Source organism: Dermacentor silvarum, chromosome 3, assembly GCF_013339745.2.
Source record: "Dermacentor silvarum isolate Dsil-2018 chromosome 3, BIME_Dsil_1.4, whole genome shotgun sequence".
NCBI classification, from domain to species: Eukaryota; Metazoa; Arthropoda; class Arachnida; order Ixodida; family Ixodidae; genus Dermacentor; species Dermacentor silvarum.
This window is the reverse complement of record NC_051156.1, coordinates 82265760-82291878: the sequence shown is the minus strand read 5'-3', so window position 1 is coordinate 82291878 and position 26119 is coordinate 82265760. Positions and strand designations below refer to the sequence as shown.

Here is a 26119-nt window from a genome sequence, read left to right as displayed (position 1 = left end):
AGAGCGGCAGTGACAGATTAAGAGCGTCCGCTCGAGAGGTCCCCGTCGAGCACGGGTATAGACGGGCCACCGCGCGGGAAAAATTAACAATGGCCATTGTTCGTGGAAGCGGATACTGATCCACCACTAACGCTGCCCCCCCCCCCCCCCTTTTTTTTTTTTTTTGGTGTACCGACGCACAGTCGCTTTCGTTCCTCTTTTTTTCTCCGCCGGCAGATAGGGAAATTCGTCCTTCGCTATGCCCGACAAAGAAGGGGTCGTATATCAGCGGTCGCTTAGTGGAGACATAGAGAGCAAACCGACATCTTTCGACGGAAAAAAACGGACCGTCCACTCGAGCGCGTTCGAGAGCACGAGGGCTCGCACGCAAGCGGATTTATCAGTAATTTACTGTACTGGTGCACTAGTACTGATCCCTCTTCACTACTACTGCTGCTGTAGTCTACACTACTAGGACTCTTCCCACTACTACACTTAGAGCCTTCTTCCCACTGCTGCTGCTGCACAAGTCCGTCGCACTCCTCTTCCTCCTAATACTATAAATGGTGTACTTATAAGTAAACTCGCTTAAATAAATGACGTGTCATTGTTACACAGCTACGGCTTATTGTACGAGATGAGGATGCATGAATATTCTGTGGAATAACGGGAGTGACGTCGATGGAGTGTTGGCTGAGAAGGGGCTTGTGTCACCTTTATAATAATAATGGCATAATTAATCGTTTCAGTTGCAGCGAATGCACGGTTTATGCATGTTAATGAGTACCACTACATGCTGTTGCCGGTTATATGTATTCCACAGCAAGGCAGGAAGAGACGTAAATTTGAAAGCTAGATGAATGCGTGGATGGGGAGCTTTGTTCATCCACATGACTGTGCCACAAAGCGCTTCGGTGCTTAAGTGACGCATAATGCCCGGCTGCGTGTCCGTATAAAGTGAACGAATAAAATCACGCAATCCATCTACCCGTCAACCTACCCACTTATCTACCGTAAGCCAAGACCTGCGGTGACATAACTCACACCCAAGAGTTGCGCGAACGCTTGCACGGTCGAACGCCCCTCGCGCCCGCTCGGCACCTCAAGGTATCTATAGAAATGCGGAGCGCCGGATTTTACGGCAGTCATAAAAGTTTCACGGGTCTCTCGAGCCGCCTAGCTGGCTGCAAATAACGGACCGGCAGGCTACCTTCATACTTTACGACTTGCATGCAGCAAACCACGTGGGTAAGTAAGCAAATAGACGATTACGCTATTTCACCCAACGTGGGACGCGAGGGCAACGATAGCCAGCGCGATTATACCGGCGACTTGTGAATATTGCGTTTCTTTGTCTTAGCTTCAATTCGCGGAACTGCATATCTTGCCTTCCTTCCTGTTTGCGCTTCGCAGCGAAACTGTACAGGAGAGTTCTGCAACGATTTTTCGTGCGGCGGATGCCGACGCGTGGCAGGCCGGTCGGTATCGGATGTCAGCGAGCGAACGCCAGCCCCGAAATGGCCGCATGACGAGGCGATCGGAACGAGCGTCGAATACAGGAGGGTACTGAAGTACTACAGGCTCGGATATATAGTGAAGCGGGGGTTCGAAAAGCCACGGGTATAGATAGAAGTGGCTAGCCAGACACCTGTATATACTATAGGTCTTCCGAAGGGTGTGACGTACAACTAACTACTTTCGGTGTACGAGTTGCCGGAATGTGCAAATCGACGCCGTCTATATACTGCTAGTCTTCTTCCCGCTACTATTAAAAAATTATGGGGTTTTACGTGCCAAAACCAGTTCTGATTATGAGGCACGCCGTAGTGGGGGACTCCGGAAATTTGGACCACCTGGGGTTCTTTAACGTGCACCTAAATCTAAGTACACGGGTGTTTTCGCATCTCGCCCCCATCGAAATGCGGCCGCCGTGGCCGGGATTCGATCCCGCGACCTCGTGCTCAGTAGCCCAACACCATAGCCATGAGCAACCACGGCGGGTCCCACTACTATTAGTCCTACATGATGGTATATCTACGAGTTGCCGAGATTTGCATACAGCTGCGATGGTTTTATACTTTCCTCGTTTTGGATAGCACGGCGCTTCGGCAAGCCGTAACGGTATCGGGGATGACGGGGCTCGACGTTCATGGTCACCGGATCATCGCCCAGGAACAGGTTAGCATGCGGAAACTTCGTGCGCGAAACCGCGCTCAGACAAGGCGATGAAAACTCAGGTAGTTAGAGGCATATATATATCGTAAAAAACCAACGATGCGGCGTGCAGAGCGTTTTGCGTTCGCTCCGCTAGGCGTCGCCAGCGTACAAACGACAAAAGCCCGCCGCGTAATCGAAACCGAAAGTGCGCAACGGGAACCGTGTTTTTGTCTTAACGTAAAAAAATGCTTTGCGTTAACCGCCCTTCCATTCTCGCTCAAACTACTACGCCAAAATCGCATTTTACGGTCCTGCCTGTTACGTAAACACTTGGCACTGTTGCATGCCTTGTTTGGAAAGAAAAAAAAAAAACGAATTCGGCTTCGTCCAAATCAGCTCGTGACGTCCACATCGCAACCCTCGGCGAGTACTGGAAATCAACATCGCAGGCTTCCATTGAGCTGCATAGCACTACGACCGAGTGAGTGTCAAAACGTCGCAATGGTCCCGCTCCTACCCCGTCACCACCTCCTGCGTCATCACGTCACGACAGCCGTAAAAACGAAACCGAAACTAGCTACATATACAAAAGCCATTAAGAAAAGCTGCCAGTACAAATCAGCTAGCGCAAGACAGGGGCAATTGGAGATCGAAGGGAGAGGCCTTCGTCATGCAGTGCAGATAAATATAGGCTGATAATGATGATCAAATTATTCAGGGCTCCCTTAAACCCGTGAATATTTTTTTTTCTCAGGGTTCAGAGGTCTCGGTCCTTCATTCAATGCACAAAATGAAAGCGTACAAAATATCATGCTAGTATAGGCCTTTAATTAAACGAGGGACGTCGCATACGGAAGCTCCGTGTTTCTAATCTTGACCGCCCGCTGTTATAGGCCTTTAATTAAACGAGGGACGTCGCATACGGAAGCTCCGTGTTTCTAATCTTGACCGCCCGCTGTTATTTAACGCGCGCAGTGCCGGATAAAGCCTTCCTGCATACTGCCTCATCGGAATGCGACCGTAAACAGAAACTCGCGACCACGTGCTCACTCGGCGGAACGTCATAAGCCAGTGATCCACCATGGCGGGTTGAAATGCGACATTGCTCAAATATTAAAATTAAATTAAATTATGGGGTTTTACGCGCCAAAACCACCATTCGATTATGAGGCACGCCGTAGTGGGGGACTCGGGATTAATTTAGACCACCTGTGGTTTTTTTTAACGTGCACCAAAATCGAAGTACACGGGTGTTTTCTGCATTTCGCCCCCCATCGAAATGCGGCCGCCGCCGCAGGGATTTGATCCCGCGACCTCGCGCTTAGCAGCCCAACACCATAACCACTAAGCAACTACTCGGTCTTGCTCGAATATTCGGGCAAAAGCAAAGCAGCGGTAAGCGTAATTTCTTTTTTTTTTTCTCGTGATTTGAAGATAACAAAACGTGACCGAGCACCGTACACGCCTTTCTGAATATCTTTAAGCCAAATACACTTTCAACGACGTAACATTTTCCCCACCCTGTGCACAAACCCCGAGGCGCTGCGCTGGCGAAAGGAGCGAGCGAAGATGCTGCAACCAACAGTTATCGCCGTTCACAGCTCCACGAGGCCGGCCGCTATAGCATGCACCTGCAGCTTTTATTAGAAGCCACGCTTCGCGAGGGCAATCTGCGTAATAAGGCTGACACCGGAAGGCTTAACTACACTACATTTGGCCTTGGCTGCGAGGTATGGCGTCAGGTAAAAAAAAAACCGCAAACACAAAGGCAAGGCAACGAACAACGCGTGCGGACGGCGATGCGAGACGAGGCGAGAAAAACAACCCCTCGATGACGAGGAAGTTGAACAAAAATGCTGAAAAAAATAAATAAATGAAACGCTGCCGCAAAGCCAAGATCAGCGAAAACGACGCCTGCGCGTATGCGGCGTCAGCGCACAGTCACTTTGCGGAAAAACTCTCTCCCGTCTCGCCGGCGACTCGACTTTATTTTCCTCTTGCCATCATGGATGCCGGGAAAAGCTTCATATACGCTTGAAGATGTGCACAAGAAAAGAAAAAAAAAACGGGATGGGGGGGGGGGGGGGGGTGAAGCTTTTCTGTTAAGCGTTCGGTTGAGTGCCAAATTCCAGGGGAACAAAAAGTGACGTAACAGATGGTACACTCCTGTTTAAGCGTTACTTTCCACGTCGCATAGTTGCACGAGTGCATATTCGCAGCACGCCAAGTTCCTCCAGCGACGTGTCGCCGCTGGACGCTGCATTTCCTGGCATCTAGAATACGGTGTGTCCTTACATGACATCGCGCGCAATCTATAGGAAAAACGCTGCCGGTGAGCGGTCGTCCCAATAGCGGAGTGCGAAACGAAGGAGATGTGGCATCGCTGATCGACTCGGACATCTAACCTCGCCCCTCTAGGATAACGCTATATATATACATTGACTAACAAACCATAATTGGCGCCAACGATGTCAGAAAGAAGTCAGTGATAAGCCAGAAATGCGGCAGTCTCCTTCGAGCAAAAAAAAAAAAAGAGCGTGATGTGTCTTGCACGCGTCCCTCCTCCACGCATCAAGTGATCCGTTCCTTTACAAATGCGCCAGCTGCACGAGAACAAGGTGCCCCAGCAGCACAGCAGCAAACAACGAGCGCGCCGCGAACACCAACAGCCAAAAGCCGCCCGGTGCGGAGAAAAAGACAGGTCACAGCACAAATGGGTTACATTAGAATTGAGATTGAAAGAAAATGATTTCAACGACCCGTCCAGGAATACATCCCTCGCCAGTCGCGTCTTTAAGGACATATGACGGCGTAAATTTGACTAAGGACCGTCCGCGCAAACGCGAGTCAAGAACGCGCTGCAGGTGTACCGTCATAGTTCAAGCACTAAGTAAGCCCTCTACGAATCGTCTCTGTATGATAAGCAGCGCAACTGAAGTGCTTTGAAAGTCTCAAGGGCGTGCGAAACGACCGTCGTAACTGACGGTATCGCAATCGCGACTAGCTGTTCACTTTCGGGAGTGCGAAAATTCCATTATCTGGTCCGCGTGAAGACGGATACTCAATATCGTGACAAGGCCACGCGATGGCTGATTACAATGCCAAAAAAAAAAAATGCTGGGTCGCTCCATGCCTAGATATTAAGATATTACCAGCGTTATCATAACTGTGGGAAGTGTCTCCGAGAAGGGACAGTCGCACACTCAAGAACCGCAGTATCGACGCTGTAACGACGAGTGCCTTTGTCAACAGCTGCCGGTACACCCGTCAAGTATGAGACCTGATAACCGGAGACGAAGACGCCCACCCATCCACCAGGCAGGCATTGAGAATCGGCGGAACCTGTTATCGGGAAGAAGTGCACCTAGTAATGGGCACACGCATATCGACCGAACCGTTCGACAAGCGGACGCGGGCACTTGATCCCGTCACCAGCCCGCCGCCCAGAGTTTCGAGCGAGAGCCTCGCGTCGGCATCTCTCCGCCGCCGCATGCTCCCGGAACAAGATAGTCGTCGGGGTGTGCGCGCGCGCGACAAAAGCGAAAAGAAACGCCCACCGAGCGAGCCGTCCTCTACTTATCGCTCGAGGTCGCACACCCGAAGGGGGGCAACGAACAGTGGCGGGTAGATTTCCACACAAGCTTCCGAGGAGGATCAGCTCTCATCGAACAACGAGAAAGTCGGGAAGACCGCGGTCCACACCCTGCACCACCACCAAGTGGTCTAGAAAGCGAGACAGAATGGAGCGGACACGCGTTCAAAAAAGAAAAAAGCAGGAAGCATATTCCGGCGGCCACGCTTCCACCCCGCTCCCCATTGTGCACCACGTCTTCTCGAGAAAGATTGCGCACAGACACGGATCCAACCACCCGAGCCAGGCGCGCACAATTGACGAGGCTGCGTCGCAGATTGAGTTTTCAAAGACCAACGTTCGGGCACAATAGGCGGTGCGCCCATTGTGCCTCGAGCAAGACGGGGGCGCGCCGGCACAGCCGGTATGTGGCTCGAGGCGCCGGACAACGGGGACTCGATGAGTAATGACACCACGTGGTCCAAAGGGATGATGACGAAAGCGGGAGATCGTGGCGCTGGTTGCTGGTAACGGAGAGAGCCTGGAGTGGTGACGCGCGTGCACAGAAGACTGGCTATATAGTGACGGCATATGGATCCGACAAAAATTGGACAGACAGGAAGCGTCTCTACGCACGTCCTTTTTACAAAAGCCCTTCTCCTTCAGTTCGTCAGTTTAGATGGACGCTAAGGAGCGACACTAAATCTGTTTAGATTGGCAAAGCATTCGTTCGAAAATCAGCTTTCATTGGCGGAAAGAAAAGGACGATTACTAGCGGGGAAATCGAATGTCACATTGCACCCCCACGCCCATTCTTTATTTTATTTTTATTTCTTTGGAAATAACTGACGTCACGGTCTTCCATGTATATCCTCGTGTTTCACGGATTTCAGCGCAGGCTACGTTGTCAAAACGTCAGCCACCGGTTCCTTTGCAATGATTTGACAAGAAACTAACTAGACCCGAGTACACAGCGCCTAAAAAGGAGACGGACAAAAGAAAATCCCTGGACTGATGCGGAGAGCTTGCTCAAGCAAGCATTTGCCCGTTTGCTCTACGCAAGGTTCCTGCCCTCGCTGAGCTCGTCTATGGAGGCTTGAGGCCATTCGGAGCCTTGCGCATTTTTTAAATATATTTTATTCACGCGTCGTTTCAGGCTCTCACCCCGCCTTCACACACCATGCTCATGGAAGAACTCGGAGGATCTACCTAAATCAGTGCTCCAAGTTCAAAGCCTCTGTCCCACGCCAACACCAGTAACTGCTGCACACCGACAAAATGACAGTCGTGCGAAAAATGACACTCGTGCCGAAAGCAGACAGCGTGAAACGACACAACCATTCGTAAAACTTTTCTTTGTACACCTCGTTCGCCGAGGACTCGACTCAGGCAAGGCCCATTTACGCTTAAGCCGCTATATCACACAGTCACGGCCGGTACAGGAAATCAACAGTAATTAGTCAGCAGAAAGGAATCGATCCCCAACATTACGCCGCAGCCTCCGTCAGACCCACCGACTAGCGCTCGCGCCAAATTTGGAGACCACGCCTCCGCAGCCATTTATATATATATATATATATACCGCATCAGTACAAGTGCCTCAGGCGACGAAGCGCACGCATGAACAGGCTACGGAGCTGTCATGACGACACGCGATCGGGCAACCGTCGTTCCCGCCAAAAGGCAACGCCTCCGGGCGCAACTTGATGTGAACAGCGAAGGCATGCAAGATCTTGGGCGAGCGAAAGAAATGGCGGGGTACAGCGAATCGACACGCCCGAGGCGCGAGCGCTATCACGAAGCCGGACACGACACGATGACGAGTGATGAATTTGGGCTAGCGACGACATATACGAGGAGCAATTCCGTGCGACAACGGCGTTGTATTAATACTACTATAGGGGCTGTGCGAATATTCTGGAACGTCGAATGGGAATCGAAAACGCCTGTTCGGGTCGTATTATAGTCTCGAGAATGTGATATTCGAAATGTCTGTGGCCAGACAGTACCCGATAAAGGACTGTTCGTTACTGGGCGAACAACACGCAGCGCTCCCACGCGGACCACTTCAAATGTGAGCTGCTAAGCCGTATTTATACCGGAAACACTAAACCGATACTGAAAGGCTGCAGAGGTGTACCACGCAGAGCAGCGATTTTTTTTTTCACGATATCCCTGAGATTCATTACCTGATCAATACGTTTTCCCCCCCCTTAGGTTTATCTGCAGACTCGTTACATCCATTTAAGCGAAATACTTTCCAGCACCTCAATATTTTGAGGAACTCCATTATCGTAGATTCCGAGCCACGGCGACAAAGTCGTCGCGGCTCGTGGCGATCTGTACAGATGAGAAAGATGAGATGCAAATATGGTGCTCGCAATATCTTCCCGATAAAAGCGCACGTTCATTTTTTTTAAAGCAACACCTCGGTATTCATTGCGATATTCGAAGGCAACTATCCGGAATAAAGTATTCGATTCCGGTATTTCACTATTCTAACATTCTTATGTAACCACAAAGGGCGAACAAATCGGGCCTAATCAAGACGGAACACGTTTATATATTTCACGGTGCCGTCGTCAACTCGGCTATACGGATTATTTTACATGAACATGTAATGCGGCTATAGAGACGCGTCCGCAAGCAGACGCTGCTTTCAATTAATTCAAAGCCGGCGGCGTAAACAGCGTCGCTGACTAGTCGTGAAATCGGCAAGGTGATTTGGGGAGCGCTAAAAATACCGCAACGCACACGAGAGGACCCGGAAGCAGGCCCTGCACACTCGGGTCCAGAAATACTGACACACGCGACTGAATAAGAACCGCGCCGTTAAGCCTTTCTACGTGGACTCTCGGCTCATCTGCAGGCACGACCCGCCTTTCCAAAATGCGATCACGGCGAAGAATAAAAAAAAAAAAAAAAAAAACGAATGAAAATCTACACCCCCTCCTTTGGGAAACGGCTGAAAGCAGAATAGGGACAGTATTCACCAGAGTATTCTCGCAGCTATCGTTAAAGAATGCATTATTTTGTTCGAAATTTCAAAGGGACGGCGGACCGTTACTTTCTTAACGAAATGTCGGTTTATGCGTTGAAGCACAAAAAGCAACTGGAACCCCAATGCATGTCTCCGCTAAGTTCGGGAACTAATATCTCGAAACTGGTGCCATCCTGAGAATTAGTGCCAAGTGGATCCGATCGCCTTGCGAACTCCACCGCTAGAATTTGTAAATTGCTATATGAGCCTTAAGGTAATTAGTCGATTATGCATCTCGATTTTTTTTTTTTTTGTACAAGTGATATCCGCCTCTTCGAGTAGACCAACACATGAACTGGAATTGTGCTATCTGCCACAGGCAACCTTTAAACATTTTTTAAGGTACATGCTCGCTGAAACACCCGCCATACATATACCGTTCCTGTATTGCCCACCCTGGCTCCATGCCCAAGACGCGATTTATACCTTTAAATAAGAGCTTGCGATTCAGTAAATGTTTTAACCAATCCCGGTTACTGGCCATGCAAGAATGCGATTAGCATGCTTTGGGAGGTGGCTATTTCTGGCACTATGTTATGCACTATGTGTCATGGGTGGCGATCCCCTTATACCACCGTGCCATTAACCGCACGCGGAAGACAACCGGCACTTTGAACGCCACTTCCTCAAGGTCGCAGTCCGGAACCCCGCGCAGCGTCCGCGATCGCCGCTGGTCGCAGGCATCAGCGTCTCAAACGACAGCGTCTGTGTCTTCGCTACCAGAGGCGCAGCGTCTCAACGAAGGGGTGTCAAATTTTCTGGATCGGCCCGCGAGAACGGTTAGGCAGTCGCAAGAAATCGCGGTCACTTGAAATTAAAAAAAAAAAAAAGTAAACGAAGCATTTCGAGGGAAGTTTAGTAATACAGCAATGAAGAACGTATACAGACAGAGAAATGACCAGGTCCCAAGCTGACACGCGGTCCGATCAAAGGACGGGCCCGTCTCTGTGGTTGCCCCGAAAGTGGCGTACCTTGACCTTGGAGCCATCCATGCGGTCCTCGTCGAACTCCTTGCCGAGCGTGAACTTGAGCTCGGTCGTCTTGAGCATGGTGTGCGTCTTGATGGACCAGTCGTCACCCTCGACCTTGATCTCCACCGTGGGCTTGGACGTCTGGCCGAGCTTGCGCCACGCCAGCCCAACGCCTGTCAGTCAAGAGGAAAGGAGACAAACATATAAAAGCGACGTTCGGTCAGAGACGCGCAAAGTGCGAGAAAGAGCCACATATAGTGAACAAGTTGCGGGCAAAGGTCCGTGCCGAGAAACTCGGCTCGCAAACAAACTCACGCAAGGAAAGGACACAGTGGAATAAGGCTAAGACGCAACTTGAGCGCAATAAGAGACCACGGAAGAGAACTGAGCTCACGGCACAGAACGTTAAATTCAACTTAGCGTCCAAAAATACACCAATAGAGTATAGCCCAGTTCTCTCCCTTAACTAGAGAAGGACACAGCGCTCCTCCTTAGAGTGAAATATCAAGTCAAGTTAGATCCGATAGATTACTCGTATGGAAGCGTGTCGTCGTTTTCTGCGTGCCAATATGAGACTCTTGAGAAGAAAATTGCCGCCGAAGGCCCCGCTGCTACACCTCAATTTGAATCGTCGGCGCCAAAACGGACGAGTGTACGTAATTCCCACGTGACCTCCCTCTCAGCCGCTCTGTGAATCGGGAAGCGCTGACGTCAGATGAGGGTATAGCCATAGAGTCTCCTACAATTACTAGAGGGAAGCGCTGGCGCTGCAATCGCTCAGCCACCGTGGGCAGTACAGTCGAACCCGGACATATGGAACCCACATATAAAGAATTATTGTGTATAACGAACAGCAGTAAAATCGCCGTGAAGGTTGTATTAAATTTTTTTATTTTATATATCGAATTACCTATATAGCGAACTTTTTGGGGATCCCCTTCAGATTTGATATATCCGGATCAGACTGTACGTGGATTTGTCTGATCTTGGTGCTTGGGGCTTCGGACGTTCTTTACGCTTCATCTGGGCCTAAGTTGGACTAAATTTCAAAGCAATTTATACTTTTCTTTAAATGCAGAAGGTAACAAGACTCTGCAAGCACGCATAATTGCTGCTAATTGCAGTGGCTTCGCTCGTCCACGCGTCCGTGACGTAGTGGTTTCAATATCGAGCTTCCGTGCTAGAGGTCCCTGTGTTCGAATGCTGCCGTCGGATAATGTTAATAATGTTTAATGCTGGCGAAACAGCCCCGCTTGCAGCTTCCGTAGACACTAAAGCGCCACACTTACCTAAGGTAATTGTATGAAAGTGTGGGTGGAGAATAGCTGGCGCCATTGCGATTTATTCATTTCCCGTCATTTTCTCGCTTACAAAAGCTTCGTTCTCGCTAGGAATGACGACTTCGTTTTCACGGAAGCCTAATCGTTCAATCCATAGCTCGACTTAATATTTCCCTTTGATGTGCCTTTAGGCCTTTTTTTTTTTTTTTTTTTTTTTTTTTCCTGTAAGATTACAGCTCGAACGATGACTTTGTAGCACGATTCAGCGACCAGAGGTCGCGAAGCTATACCTTTGGTATAGTTTCTACGTCTACGAACACACGCTTCTGTGCTGTTTAGCGCGGAAGAGCGCTTCTGTGTTGTTTAACGCCCCGATCGAAGGTAGTTATAGTTGGTAGTTACGAAGGTAAACAGTTACTCTTGCTTTGCTTTTATGTTCTTGTGCCGGCGCACTTAAAAAAAATCGCTCTTCGTCGGCAATAAACTTTATAGTTCGAAATTAGCGCTTGTCCCCCGTCGTTTTCTCGTCTGTCGTTAACTCGCTCGCGCTATTACGGCAATCACGCCGTAAGTACTAGTAACTCGCCGAAATTTCAGTTCTGGTGCAGCACGCATGCGCGGCGAAAAAAAAAAAAAAAGGTTTTGAAATTTAACGGACGAAGAACACGAGGATCGAGTGCGGCCCGTGCGTTTGATAAAGCTTGCCTCTTTTAAAACACTCGAAGCCAAATTACTACGGCTCGCAGTTAGATTCCGCCGTCGAGTACACGCACGGCCGCACAATGACCTCGCCTCGGCAGGCGCGCCACCGGAAGTTTTTTTTTTTTATTATTATTATTATTTTATACAGAGCCCGTTACACTGCGCGGCGCTTATCTTTTTTCAAAAAAAAAAAAGGGGGGGGAAAAGGAAAGACAAGCGCCTAGCAGTTTAACAAGCTCTAAAATATTTTTGCTACGATTAAACGTGAAAAAAAAATCGACTGCCGTCGTTATTTAAAATTGAAAAAAATAAATAAAAAAAACTAGGTCGTTGCTCGTCGACAGTGGCTGCATTCATGCGCAAACGAACGCGGGTTCTACGCACTGCGCAGGTGTCACGTGGCTGTCATAGTTCGTCGGCAACACGCAAGTACCTTTCAATCAGCAACGCGATATGCATAGTTAATTTCAGTAACGCTAGGCGCTTGCCGTTCGTGGTTTCGCGTACACGATTGGACTGGTGGGGTTTTGAGAGACAGATGCAAGGAGATATGGGAGGATATGGCGCGGGTGAGTCGACAGGACGCGTGGCCGCTTTGTTGCCCCTATACACAGGTAAACGCCGTTTTGGACGCAAGAAAGCTCGGCACAAAAAAAAAAAAAAAGCCGCTTTTGCGTGGTGGCCTCCATCGAAATGCAGGCAGCCATGCACGGTTGCGAGTCGAACGCCGCGGTTATGCAAACTGGTGTAACCGCGCGGCGGGCGCTGACGCGCTGGTCACACACACGCTGTCAAATACACCTGCAGGATTGGAACACTGCAATTTTTGAAAACTTGCAAACTGTTTTTTTTTTTTTCATATATGACGCATTCTCATGACCTGCACAGGTTTAGCTGGGTTTAGCGGAAATTGAATTCTGGGGCTTTACGTGCCAAAACCACGATTGGACGAGGCACGCCGTAGTGGGGGACTCCGGATTAATTTTGACCCCCCCAGGGGATTTGCCATTAAAATGATGACACAGGACGGTGGCTCGCGGTGTTATGCCGCGTGTACTGTGAACAAAACAAGAGGGAAAAAAAAAAACTGCGACCGCGTGCCGAACATTGGCTGCTGCTGAAGAAACCACACCACACACGGTCAAAATTAAGGATGAGAGCCCTCCACGATACGTCCTTTCCTCGTAGCAACCCCCTGTGTCGCTATGGGGCGTTAAACACCTTCAAGCCATTCACACGTGGAGCAGCCCCACCACCTCCTCTCGGCTTCCAGTATAGAGGCAGCAGCGCAGAATGTAAATGCGCTTAGGAACAGCTAGCTATACGAGATGGTAACGGCGGGCGCGAATCCGGTAATCAGGAGAGACTAGCAGTCAGCAGCATCTGCAGCCGCACAAACAGACCGCTAATCTGTCTGCCTGTCGCCGAAGATAGAGGACCGCTTGCGGCTTCCGCGCACCGACCGACACGGCATCAGCAACTCAAAACAGCGCGCGAGGCGGCACGCGTTATCGGCGCCTGCACTGGGAGACAAGCGAACCGCGCGCCGCTCATCAGCACCCGGTGCGAAGGCCACCGTGGAGGAAAAGGAGGAGGCGTCACGTGACCGTCTCGGGTGATAACAAGCAACGCCGCCGGGAACACGTCGGCGACACGACAGGACCTTCTCCGCTGTCTCTCCGTAACTAAATATATGCAGGACACTGCGAGCACGTACCACGCAGGCACGCGCCTGCATTGGCGACGACAGCTGAGACACGCAGGAAGGCCTCACGTACGCTCCGCGGACACAGTGTGGACTACGTGAGACGAAGAAGGGGGAGGGTGGCGTAGAGGGAAGTACAGAGAGATAGAGAGAGAGGGAAGGGGCGCGAAAGGAGGCGTCGCAGTGGAATCATCTCGACAAGAACAGCGAGCGAGCACGTGCTCCCACTTGCGCAAACACTGGTCTGTGCCTAAACCCACTCGACCAGACCAGTACGAAGGGGCGTGTCCAGTCCAGTCTGTAATATCGTAAAGCCTTAATCGGAAGTTCCTCGAAGCCGTAACACCTTTCTTTCGTCGGCCACTGTGTCAAGGCGCTTCTAGTAACCCAAAGAACTGAAAATGCGGAAGGCCTCTCTCCGTCTCTGTAAACGACGACATCAGCCAAACGCTATAACACATGAACAAGCAGGAATTTGGAAACTATACCCTGGACGCGCGTCGCAGAAGACGCTGGTGAAGTCAGTCTCGCATCAAGTGCGTTCCGAGAGAATGAAGGAATGAGGCGGAGAGAGAGAGAGAGAGAGAGTACCCCAGGCAGTCGAGCACTCGACTTAGGACAGATTCTGTATTCTTATCACCTCATCTTAGTACAGCCTCTGCAGAATGGCGAGCCCATAATCCTGACTGCAGAATGTTGGAGCGCAAAAAAAGAAGAAAACAAAACGCATGTGCTGGCGTCACTGGCAGGAGGGGAACAGAACTACTGCTATGCGCAACTACGTCCTGGCAATTGAAGGACTGTAAGCAATCCGTGATCCAAGGGTGAAAACGACACAGCCGGAAAACACGGTGTCATTGAATACGCGTCATTGAACTATTTGTGACGGATGCAGGAATAAAGTTGTTGACCCACACTAAATACTGTATATTGTAAATAGCCCCTCTTTTTCTCTTCACTGCTTCTCACTCCTTTCTCGTATTGTTGCCATATTGGGAGTAGTTCTGATGTCAACCGTCGGCTGTACACTTAAGGTGCGGCCAGCAGAATTATCCACTGGTTTTCGTTTTTCTTGCAACTACAATTAAATAATAGTAGTGCAATAACCAGAATAGTTATACCAGAAACATCCTTTGGTTACACGTTTCAGCGAGAACACTTCACCGAAAGATCGTCCGATGAGAAATGATTTTAGTGCGAAACCATTACATGCCCCATCACGCGAAAACCCGTCGGCGTGACCGAAAAGTTGATACCAATAATGGCCGACGGCGTACAGAGTAAAAACACGTCAAAAAATGCTCGGAATTTCCGTCACATTTCTCAGGGAGGTCCCTGCAAACTAAATTAATCGAACCCGGGCCTTCAAGGTGCGAGACCCGCAAGCTTCCCCGACGCCACAGCAGCTCCACGGTCTGGCTGACTAAAGGTGTGTGCCTAGTGCATGCGTCATCGGGCACTAGACAGCGCAGCCAATGGGGAAGAGGTGGCGCCACGTCACGACTTTACAAAGTGAGCGCGTTAATGACGTTCCGAGGTCTACAAACGCTATAACGCTTTCGCATTCCCCGCACGCACACTGTCTTAAGTGTGTCTGCCGAAGTTAAGAAGGCACGCAAGCTAACCAGCGGTCACGGTTAGAACAAAGTCATGCAGACGACGCGGAGCGTCCGTAAAAGTCAGCTCCAAGAGGCCGGCAACGAAGCGCGGCCCACGACAAGCGGAACCGTGGTTGCGAAGAGCCCACAGTGAAGGTCGCGAACAAAGAAAAGCTTACGGCGAAGAGAGCTGTGCCGCGTGACGTGACGAACGCCAGCTGCGCGGCGCCTCGAGTGGCGCTGTCATGGCTGCGTGAACGCTCCTGTTTTTAAGAGGTCAAACAAGAGGGCACCGGAGTGAAATGCACCACCGATCGCTTTGCCATCTTCCGTGTTTCTCCTCACCGTTTCCAAGACTTCACTCTAAAATCAAACCAAGGATCCCCCGGGGCCCACAACGAGACTGCCATTTCCGGGAAAGCCAAAGTGGTTGAAAGCTAAAGCGCCGAGATGCTGCCGTTAGACAATTCTTTGGAATATTTCCGTGCAGCAGTGTGTTTAAGCCAGACAGGGTGCATGATTAAGTGCTGTAGTTTAAGAGCCCGCATTTCCCATTCTAACCACTTTATTCGAGATATTTCGTAAGGTTCATCATTTCTTGCTTTCAGGTAAGAAAAAGCTTTTTTTCAGCCCTCTCACTGGTCTCACTATACCCCGAGTTGCCCAAGAGCTGATAAGTTTAATATTATCTACCTTTCCCTGATTTTTCACAAGTGAAAAATTTTGCGATAATTCCAAGCGTTCGTTAATGGCAGACCCTCCAGAACGTTTACTGCAAGGCGTACGCGGTATATCGCGAACTTCGTTCGGGAGGCTGTTTTCAATCTGCTCGTTAATTCCGGAATTGTTGCAATGGTTGTTCGTTCCATCTCTCTAGCATCATGTTCCTTTTCTAGCGGAATGTTCGCATATCATAACATGAACCAACGAATTTCCGTGAATTATGACACCTGTCCATATCCTGAGACCCCTCGTACATTGTCTCGAACCCTCCTCAAAATTAACTGGAAAGCGATTGCGCACCATATAAATCCCGGAATATGATTTCAGATGCATGCAGAAGTGTATGAAACTGGTTACTCATCATTATTGCCGGCCATCTTTCGAAAAAATATATATACTAATTTGATATTATAGGTCATTCTGTCGTCACAGACGCCTAAATTCAATCAAGAAGTGCGTTTCGCGGGGAATATACGACCGGTAGGTCAGGCATTGTGCGCACAAGGCGCGGCGGCTTTGGGGCGCACAAGCGCAGAAAGGGTCGACACGCGCGATGAGCGTTTCGGTCAATTTTGCCACCGGTAGTTGGTGCGTCGACACAGACGGTTTCTCCGTTTCGCTGATGATGAGAAGCTACGTCCAATAATATGAGTAATGGTCGGTGCTGTACGGCTTTTTTTTTTTTTTTTTTTTTTTTTCCTCGACTATAGGCTCCGCGTCTTGCGATTTGTCGAAGGGGGTGAGACTCGCGGGACACAGATGAAGCGCACGTTAATGTATACAAGCGAGAAGGGGCGAAGGGGTGAGGCTTGAGTGTTGGGGACAGTCGGGAGCTTCGGTCGCGTGCTGTACAGCCGGCAGACCCGAAGAATTCCAGAAGTCGGGATTGTCGCTCGGGCAGGAGATATTGTGCCAGAGAGCAATCGGCCCTTGGTCACTCGCTTGTTCGGTCGCAGCGATTAAATACGATTCTCTGAAGTCATCCATTCTAGTCGGTTTTTCCTGCGTGCATAACGAAATGGCCCTCGCAGCCAGATCGGAGTCTGGCACGCCGACGTCATCGACGCAATTTCACGACGTCTTCCATCAGTGACAGTTAGTTCGCGATGCGATGAGCAAAAATACCCAATGTGACATCATCAGCGACAACACAGAAAACTCCACTTTCTCCAACTTCTACGCCCTGGCTCTCCCCGTGTTCGCATCGGCAAACATATTAAACGCAAATTTGCCTGCCTCCTTTAAGCAAAACGCAAAATTAAAGCGCAAAACAATGTTTAAAACATGCGCGCGCGCACAAGTCCACTCGCATTATGCGCATGGTAACCTCTAGCTACACGCGTCAACAAACTTTTTTTTTTCTCTTTTAATCTGTGTCTTTCTATATAGCTCCCACAGATAACGGTTCCGCTGATGACGGTGCCGCGAGAACACCTGCCAGCGGTTTCGGGGCGAGGCCCTCTGGCAATTGCGTGCTGGCGGCGTCATTCAGACGGCGCAGTATAGTTATATAGCCTGCACCTCGCGAAAATAAAAATAAAGACAACGAGCGTACAGGATATACATCCGTTCGCGATGCAACCGGCGAGGAACAACGCGACCTCACAAAGGGACGCATACGCGAGCCGAGTACGCCATTATTAAAACGCGATAGCGCAGCTGCGTAAAGGTGGCCGCAGCTGTATCGCATAATTGAGGAAAGAAGCTCGGCGGGCGAGTTGGAACACGCGAACGGACGAGCCAGCGCGCCAACGGCAAGCGCTTTTCGAGAAGGGAGCAAACACGTAGCTGGCTATATATATATATATATATATATATATATATATATATATATATATATATATATATACGCTGCTCGTCGTACACTTCGGGTGCATTAACGCAAGCTCTTTGGCCAGATGGTGCGTGATGAAATGGAAAAAAAAAAAAGAGGGTATACCAGCTAATAGGCGAGGGCGTTTTGTGCGGCACGGTATATATATAGATTCCAATAAAGTGTACACAGTTCAGTGTTCGTCAGTGTCTATAAAACGCCTATTTCAAGTTCTTCGTATATACTTGCCTGCAGAGAAGAATAGAGATACCCTTTGAAGCTGTGCGCGCACAACTCTGCACGCCAAGATGGCACGCCAAAAGCTCACTCATGAAAATGATACTTGAAACGTGTCGCGCATACACGTTGAAACAATTTTGATAGGGCCTGCGGTGCAAGGTTGAATATTATGCGTTAAATGTGTTTTAATAAATCCAGTCGGGGTGTTTACACAGGGTGTTTCAGCTAACACTTTCAAAAATTCTTAAAGGTTGCCTGTGGCAGATTGCACAATTTTCGTTCATGAGCTGGTCTACTCGCAGAGGCGGACATTACTTGCACAAGAAATTGAACTGAATAATTGAATAATTACCAATAATTCACTAATTAAGCTTTTAACTAATTACCTGATGGCCCATATTGCAATTTACAAATTGTAGCCATGGAGTTCGCAAGGCGGATCCACTTGGAACAAATTCTCGGGATGACACCAGTTTCGAGATATTAATTATCGAACTTTGCGGAGAAATTCATTGGCGTTCCAGCTAGTATCTTAACAATTAAAACGTCGCTTTATGGATTCAAGCACAAAATTAACTGGAACACCAATGCATTCCTCCGCAAAGTTCGGGAATTAATATCTCGAAGCTCGTATCATCCTCAAAATTAATTCCAAGTGGATCCGCCTTGCGAACTCCCCGGCTACAATTTGTAAATTGCAATGTGGACCATCAGGTAATTAGTTAACTTTATTAGTGGAATATTGTTAATCATTCGATTATGCATTTCAAATTCTTGTGCAAGTAATGTCTGCCTCGCCGAGTAGACCAGCTCATTAACTAGAATTGTGCTATCTGCTACAAGCAACCTTTAAGAATTTTTGAAAGTGTTCGCTGAGACACCCTGTATATATATGTAGTATATATATATATATATATATATATATATATATATATATATATATATATATATATGTGTGTGTGTGTGTGTGTATATACATATACGAGTGGCAAGCATCGCAATGTGCAAGAAACGTCCAAGAGTGAACAAAATGGAAGCCAACACCGGGCCCCTGCGGCCGATCCAGCAATATGTGCCCACGTATAGAGGGGGGGGGGGGGGGGGGGGGGGCGGTGTTTACTACTATTCGAAAAACACCGATCAGCGGGAGCAGCAACACAGCATTGTCAGCCGCCGGGGCACAACAATGTCAAAATCGACGGCGTCGCAAGACAATCAACACTGTGCGACGTCAATCATCCGCCTCCGCATCGCTGCTGCAAAGGAAGCCGGACGAGCTACGTACGACCACGCGTGCGCACCAACTACGTCGTTTAGAGACGCGCCAAGCACGACACAATACCTCGCGCTTCGCACACTGCTAGCTAGCCGTGTCTGAACCATGTTGCGCAAGGCATTTCGGAAAAGGCAAAAAGAATGTGTCGGCAGCCACACAGATGTCATCAGTCGAATTCCACTGCAGGAACGAACGCCTTCGATCTCCCATTACCACTGTCTCGCGACAGCGAACAACGGTAATGGGTTTTGTGCTTACGAATTTGCTTATCCCAAGACACCAAGTAATCACCTGCTGACCTCGACTGCTTTTACTTCGCTTGGCACCCATTCTCTTACTAATGTTGTCTAACAACATTAGTAAGAGAATGGCAATTCTCTTACTAATGTAACTAATTAGCAACAAATAATACAGTCCAATGTTGTCTAACATTGGACTGTATTATTTGCATAAAAGTTGGAATTTCAATATAACGAAACTTCGATATAACGAAACAAAGTGCCGATTTCAGCGACTTCGTTATATTCTGGTTTTATAGGAAATGCCAGTCGGACACGCGGGTGGCGTTAATGCGCATAGTTATTCTCATTAATCGAGGGGGGGGGGGAGAAGGAAGGAAGCAATAAATGTCCCAAATATTGATTTTTTTTCTATCATTTTGTAGCTGCACTATGTTATCGTTCATGTATGCTTTATAGCATTTTACGGCATAATTCCATGTTTGTTTTGTTCTTGGAACTGGCTTGATTTCTTTCCGCGCCCGAATGAACAAATCCCGTTTTCTTTTTAATTAATGCATAGTCTGCACGTTTCACTCTTACTTCCAATGTGAGGTACATAATTTATAGAAACTCATTTCATCGTTGCATTGTGTTGTACAAAAGGGCCTGCCGGGAGCCCCATTGTAGCCACTCCGTAGGCCTACGGAGTGGCTACGGAGCAATGGAAGTAAGATTGAAGCCCTTGATGCGTAACAGATCAAATGACATTCGAGGTAACAGTCCCTCCAGTCTCTCCTTGCTACCGTATATCCGTAACATTCTCGCAACTGCGTCTTGCCTCCTTTGGTATACACCTGGAAACAGGCAAAGCTGCATTGAAGAAACCCTTAAAAAACGATAACTCCAAATACGAGGAACCTGCCGTCGACAGGGAACGGTGCCAGACCGAGCCTCGTGATCAACCAGGCAAGTCCGCATGGCCCATTGGAACCGCGCGAGGCACTTATGGAAGCAAAACATCGCGCCCCCAAGAGTGCGCATAAACGACATCGCAGTCAAGCAGCAATCGAAAGATTGCCGTCGTTCAGGGAAGAAAGCAAGACCTGCGCACCACGGGCGGCGTCAGGAAAAATGCCAGGCTCGGTTCACTCTTCCGTATGAGAAAGAAAGTAAACCTACGCATAGCGCCAAACTCAACGTATGCCGCACGTGGTCATTCGACTACTAGGTCCGCTGCAATGCGGACGTCAAATGCCCGCGTCGGACGCCGAAAGTGTGCAGTCAGCAAAGGTCTCGGAGCATCGCCTTGCGAGACCTTTTAATTGTTTACAGAATGCCGCCTAGACGTGTGACAAACTCGGAAAAGCTAAGTGTGAAACTGTACGCTTTTATGAATTACCCACACACAAACACACACCCTGTGTGTGTGTGTGCGTGCGTGCGTGTGTGTCGAACGGCAGGCCAGGGTACGCTTGTGCCCATTTGAACCAGTGGGTGCCTGGCGGCGGTGGGAATCGAATCCACAACCTCCTTCCTGCAGGCGAGGCGGGAGGTTGCGCACACACACGCACGCACAAACGCACACACAAACGCGCACAACGCATGCTTTGCACTCCCAAAATAAATACCAAGAAAAAAAAGACGCGGGTTTCACGACATCCGAGTCGCTGACATCCCGTTGTATATACGGCGGCAGCCCCACAGGGCGGACGAGCCACGATGCGTGCACAAAGGAAGGAAAAGGGCGTCGTGAATGCCGATTGCCTCCCGGGCGTCTCAAAAGGAACACGTGCGAATGAGACGCAGCAGGTCCCCTTTCCTCCTCCACCTCCTCCTCACCGCCACCGTCTTGACACGCCACCGCGCGACGCAGGGGCGGCTGCGGAAAAAAACGCAGGTGGTCGTGGAGGCGGCAAGCACCCATACGGAGGCGGAAGTTCGCGGCGTCGCCTCCTCGGTCACACCAGCGGGGCGTCAAAACGCCGAGCGACGACACCTCGGGCGACGAAATGATGTAAGGGGGGGGGGGGGGGGGGGGGGGACGCTGCGTTCCCTCCCCATCTTAGGCTCCGGAGCCTACATGCAAGCGCTGCTTTCAAATGTAGGCCCCCCTGTCCCAGCGTTGACTTCTCTGGTTTAGCGACAAACCTGCTAACTTCTCGGTGCCTGTAAAGCGCGATCACGGAAACGCTCGTGTGCGCCCGATGTCTAGATGTCTTGCGAGCGAATTTAGCACGAGATAATTACTGCGCTGTGCAAGGGTGCAGCACCTTGAGTGCTGTGTCTATACGTTAGAAAAAAAAAATAAGTCAAATCAAATTATGGGATTTCACGTCCCACAGGTGGCTACTACGAGAGACGCTGAAAACGAGCGACTACTCCGGTTGGATTTTGACCACTTGGAGTTTAACGCCCAAAGACTGCGCTAATTGGTTCTGAAGATTCGAAGTATAACGGCGCGACTTCTGGAACGAGGAAGGAACTGAAGAACGCTTTCGTTTGTCCTCGTTTGCTCCTTTCGTTTTATTTATTTATTTATTTATTTATTTATTTATTTATTTATTTATTTATTGCTTGTCCTCGGTCAAAGAGTCGCGCTCGTATACTTGTCACCCGGTGCTTTTTTAACGCGCACCGATGTCCTAAACTACAGGAGTGCTTTTTTTTTTTTTTTTTTCGCCCCTTATCGAAATGCAGCAGCCTCGTTCTCGGCAAAGCGACACCATAGCCATTTAGTCATCTCGGTTGGTATACACCGGCACGCAGAAGCTACAATCGTCCTATAGTGCAAGCATTGCACTTATACCCAACGTCACTTATTTACAGAAAAGAAAAAAAAAATTCCTCGTTCCGTCAAGATTACTCGGTGCTGCCGGCACGAAGTGTGCGTTCGCAACTTAGTTGCCTGCAAAGTCACTCCACGTTGCGAACAAACTAGAAAAAGAAGCTTAAACATAACAATGAAGCGAGAAAGCGCCTTCTCGGACACACCTGCTTGACGATGTCAAAAAAGGCCGGTGCGTTTGTATACGGACATACGCACAATTAAGGGTCAAAAGTTAAGAAAATAGTAGCATAACAGTTAAATGCAATAGAACTGATTCTGCCTTTTTGGCGACTCGGGTTTTTCGTCGCCGGAATGCGTTTAGCAGCCGGCCACAGTGGGAACGTCAGCAATCAGGCGTAACAGCTGGGTATCCTGCATTTCAATTTCCGTTGGCGTTTTCAATTTGTGCTGACGGCATGTCTCTCGTGCGTGGCGTGATTGTGCAATGACACCGCGCAATGCGACTGCTATACCGAGAGCGTCCACTAACGCCTGCTCCGCTGACTGAGTAATAATACACCTGAGGCCGTAGCAATGACGGCCACTCGACTTCTATGTTATATCGTATGGGAGGAGAAGGAAAAAAATCGCGTGGTAAATCACTGTTTTTAAAACGGAAAGGCACATTGTCAAAAGGTCCGAGAGGTTATAGCCTGGCGATACTGTGGTAAAAGTGAGTGAAGCAGTTATGTGTTAAAAAAAAAAAAGCTGGTGAAATTAACGAATGATAGCTTTGTGAAATACGAATAGCTTGGGTCTCTCAAATCAACTTTAAAGGTTATATATTATTTACGGCAGTCGACATCGGCACTGTAGAATGAATATTATGAGCATCCTGGAGGTAACCTGTCTATTTTACGTCCACTGCACAACGATAACGTTTATTGGAGGGCTCTCCATCGATTCGGGATATCGGCGGCGTAAAATATCACGTATTTATTGAACAAAATTGGAGTTTGCGCTTATGCAAGTCTTTATTCACGGTCCTTTGCCTATCCTTGGCGCGCAGTATACAAAACCAAAAATTGAAAAAAAAAAATACATTGATTATGGGGCTTTACGTACCAAAACCACCATCTGACCATTAGTCACGCCGTAGTGGGGGGGGGACTACGGATTAATTTCGACCACCTGGGGTTCTTTAACGTGCGCCTAAATCTGAATAAACGGGCGTTTCCGCATTTCGCCCCCATCGAAATGCGGTCACCGTGACCGGGATTCAAACCCGCGACCTCGTGCTTAGCAGCCCAACAACATGTACCCACTAAGCAACCACGGCGAGTACTGCAATAACCACGCACATTAATTTGCGTAGCTCACTGCGAATCTTCACGCTGAGCTTCATTAGTGTTATTGTTTTATTCCTCCCCCAATAGAAGCATATGTACGCACAGACTACACGCTGTGCCCGACTCCGCAACCATCTGCGCTCGAACATGAGACGGCTAAAATTACGCAACGCGCCGACGAATTAACCGAGCCCTGCAGCAGACAGCTGCCAAATCTCTCGATAACAGACCAAGCTATTATAGTGCACGGAGCCACGTGTTCACGTCGTACACGCCAAGCAGCTGCCGCCGGTAACCAGCCTTATATAAAAGCGTTCGAGTGATCGCCTTAATTAATAATCACCCGGATACCCTTCACTGAAGCTATATAGCGCACTATAAGACGCCGGTGCAAAACGTGCGGTGGGGTTACGTAATGCCTGTTTACGCATCGAAGCATATCGGGCAAGTGCGTCACCTCCTGCAGGAGTGCGCGCAACGAATACACCGAAGCGAAATCAATTTTGCGCGTTAACGGAAGTGTTCGAACCGCACACGCCTGCCGCACGCGTGCGGAAAATCGCGCATGTCGCACGCAGACGCGCAAAATTCGGTTTACACTGCTTGTGTACGGACCTATAGTGTGAAGTTAAATTTGTGCACCTGCGAGAGACACGTGCAGTTTTCCGCACGACCGCACGCGTGCGGCAGGCGTGCGGTGCGGCGGGAGCGCAAATCGAATCCCTCGGCGCCAAGTGCCAATTTCGCAGACAGCACAGGGCGGTAAGCAAAGCGACTCGAAAAGAAGGCAGCGGCTTCATCGAATTACCTCCCACTCGCCAGCGATCACGTCAGTCGAAATTGAAGCGTCCAACGATAATTCCTAGTGTACACATTTCGGGAGATATTAATCAAAACGTGCAATTCAATAAGAATTCCAGGATTTCAAGTGACAAAGCTGCATGTATACTGCGCTGCACTTTCATTGGAGGCGTTGGATTCCGAATAATCTATAAACACGCAACGAAATGTATAATGTACAGAAAAAACGTTTCTGCTTTCCGACCATGCACATCGATGTGCGGGCACCACGGCAGGGAGTCGAACCCGCGACATTGAGCTCATCCGCAAAACGCTACGGCCGCTGATAACTGCGTGGCAGGTGTTGCGCACGAGCGAACCGTTCGCGGACTGTCCCGTTATATAGTGTCCTTGGAGTTGCCGCCAAGGAGCCGATGCCGTGATGGCCCCGGCGAGCGCACCGATAGACAAAGCTGACCGCGATGACCGCCGGGCAGAGAGGCAAAGCATTGTGAAAAATGCGTCACGCAATAAGGAAGCCTAACACGCACCGCCCTGCAACCAACGAAGCGATCTCGTAAGCACACACAAAGCGAAGCGGAGAGTAGTAGCTCTTGCGACTTTATATTGAAACCGAAACCGGTCTCGCTCGACTGTTGCAAAAACGTTTCCAGCACTTTTCTCATATTACGCTGGAAAGCCGCTATATAGTCATTCTTCAAGGTCTGCAAGGCGCGTTCGTGTGGCTCGTTCACACGCACGCGTGTCACGTATAGGTGTGATCGTTCATTATTCGGTATACACGGCGACTCGGCCTGCGCCGTACCGACGGATATGGGCATATATGGCGGATTTCGGTTCACGGGCGCCGCCCATTCGGACTGTAGGACAAACATTCCTATTCGAAGCGTGCTCAACGTCTATTTCATACCCAGCAATGTCCTTGCAGGACAAGAATTGCACTTTTAAAAGCGAACCCTTTCTCTGCGAGCATCGCCTGGTTTCGTGACCGTCCCTGCGGCCTTGCTGTTTGTTCCCTTGTCGAACAGGCCAACCAATCACAGCGGAGCACGCGCGCCGCTGGGTTTCCTGCAGCACCACCAGATGGCGCTCGCCTCCGCGCATCCGCGGCCGCGTCGGCGCCCACCGCGCGAGAGAATGAAAAAAAAGAGAACCAGAAAGCTTGCCCTCTCGCATCCGCTGCTGCACGGTATAATGAGGAATTCAACGCTTCTTGCGGATAGAATGGATTCGCATTGCACTACGTATGTACTAGCATATGCCGACGCTGAAATCACGATGCGTTCAAGGCGGCCGTCGTACTCGCTATAGCAAAGTTAGCAACTCCGCTTAACAAAAGGCTCGATATAATCCGTGTGCGCCCGCGCTTGAATGTGTATGTGTGTACTCGTACTTAGACTTTTTATGCATTCACACAAAGCTTCGCTGTATATACATTCCAATTCGGTGGATCTGCTGCAATTTCTTTCCTCGTCATTTCAACCAGAAGATGAGCTACACTTCTATCGCTCTGTAATCCACAGAGTCCTCCGTTCACGCGTCTTAACGTCACACCTGTATACCGTTTATCGCTCGTTGCACGACCCTCAGCGTCTAACGCTGTCTGCTATCAGCCACATAATTTCGCACAGGTTGAATGCACCGACAGCAAACTCTTCAAGGCCCACTGAAACTAAGCCAATTACATGACAAAGTCATTCCGTACCTCTACTCTCCTGCCTGTGTAAAGGCGTTTCCCTAACACGACCTCCGGTGACACCCGAGACAATTGTTATATTCCTCATTATACCGTGCAGCAGCGGATGCGCGCGGGCAAGCTTTCTGGTTCATTTTTTTTTTTTTTCATTCCCTCGCCAGCCTTTAATATCAAGGTTCCTGGCTAACTTGTTACCACATTACGAGAGTCTCCGGCATCTATATGTACAC

At 49.3% G+C, this 26119-nt stretch overlaps 1 protein-coding gene across 1 annotated transcript in view; it reads right to left on the bottom strand.

Moving 5' to 3' along the window:
• Positions 1 to 26119, bottom strand: part of LOC119445543 (sodium/calcium exchanger regulatory protein 1-like) — a 37809-nt gene that overhangs the window by 3189 nt on the left and 8501 nt on the right. Inside the window, exon 2 of the mRNA XM_037709811.2 lies at positions 9719 to 9891. Within this exon, the coding sequence (XP_037565739.1) occupies positions 9719 to 9891 (173 nt within the window). The remainder of the gene's footprint in view (positions 1 to 9718; positions 9892 to 26119) is intronic.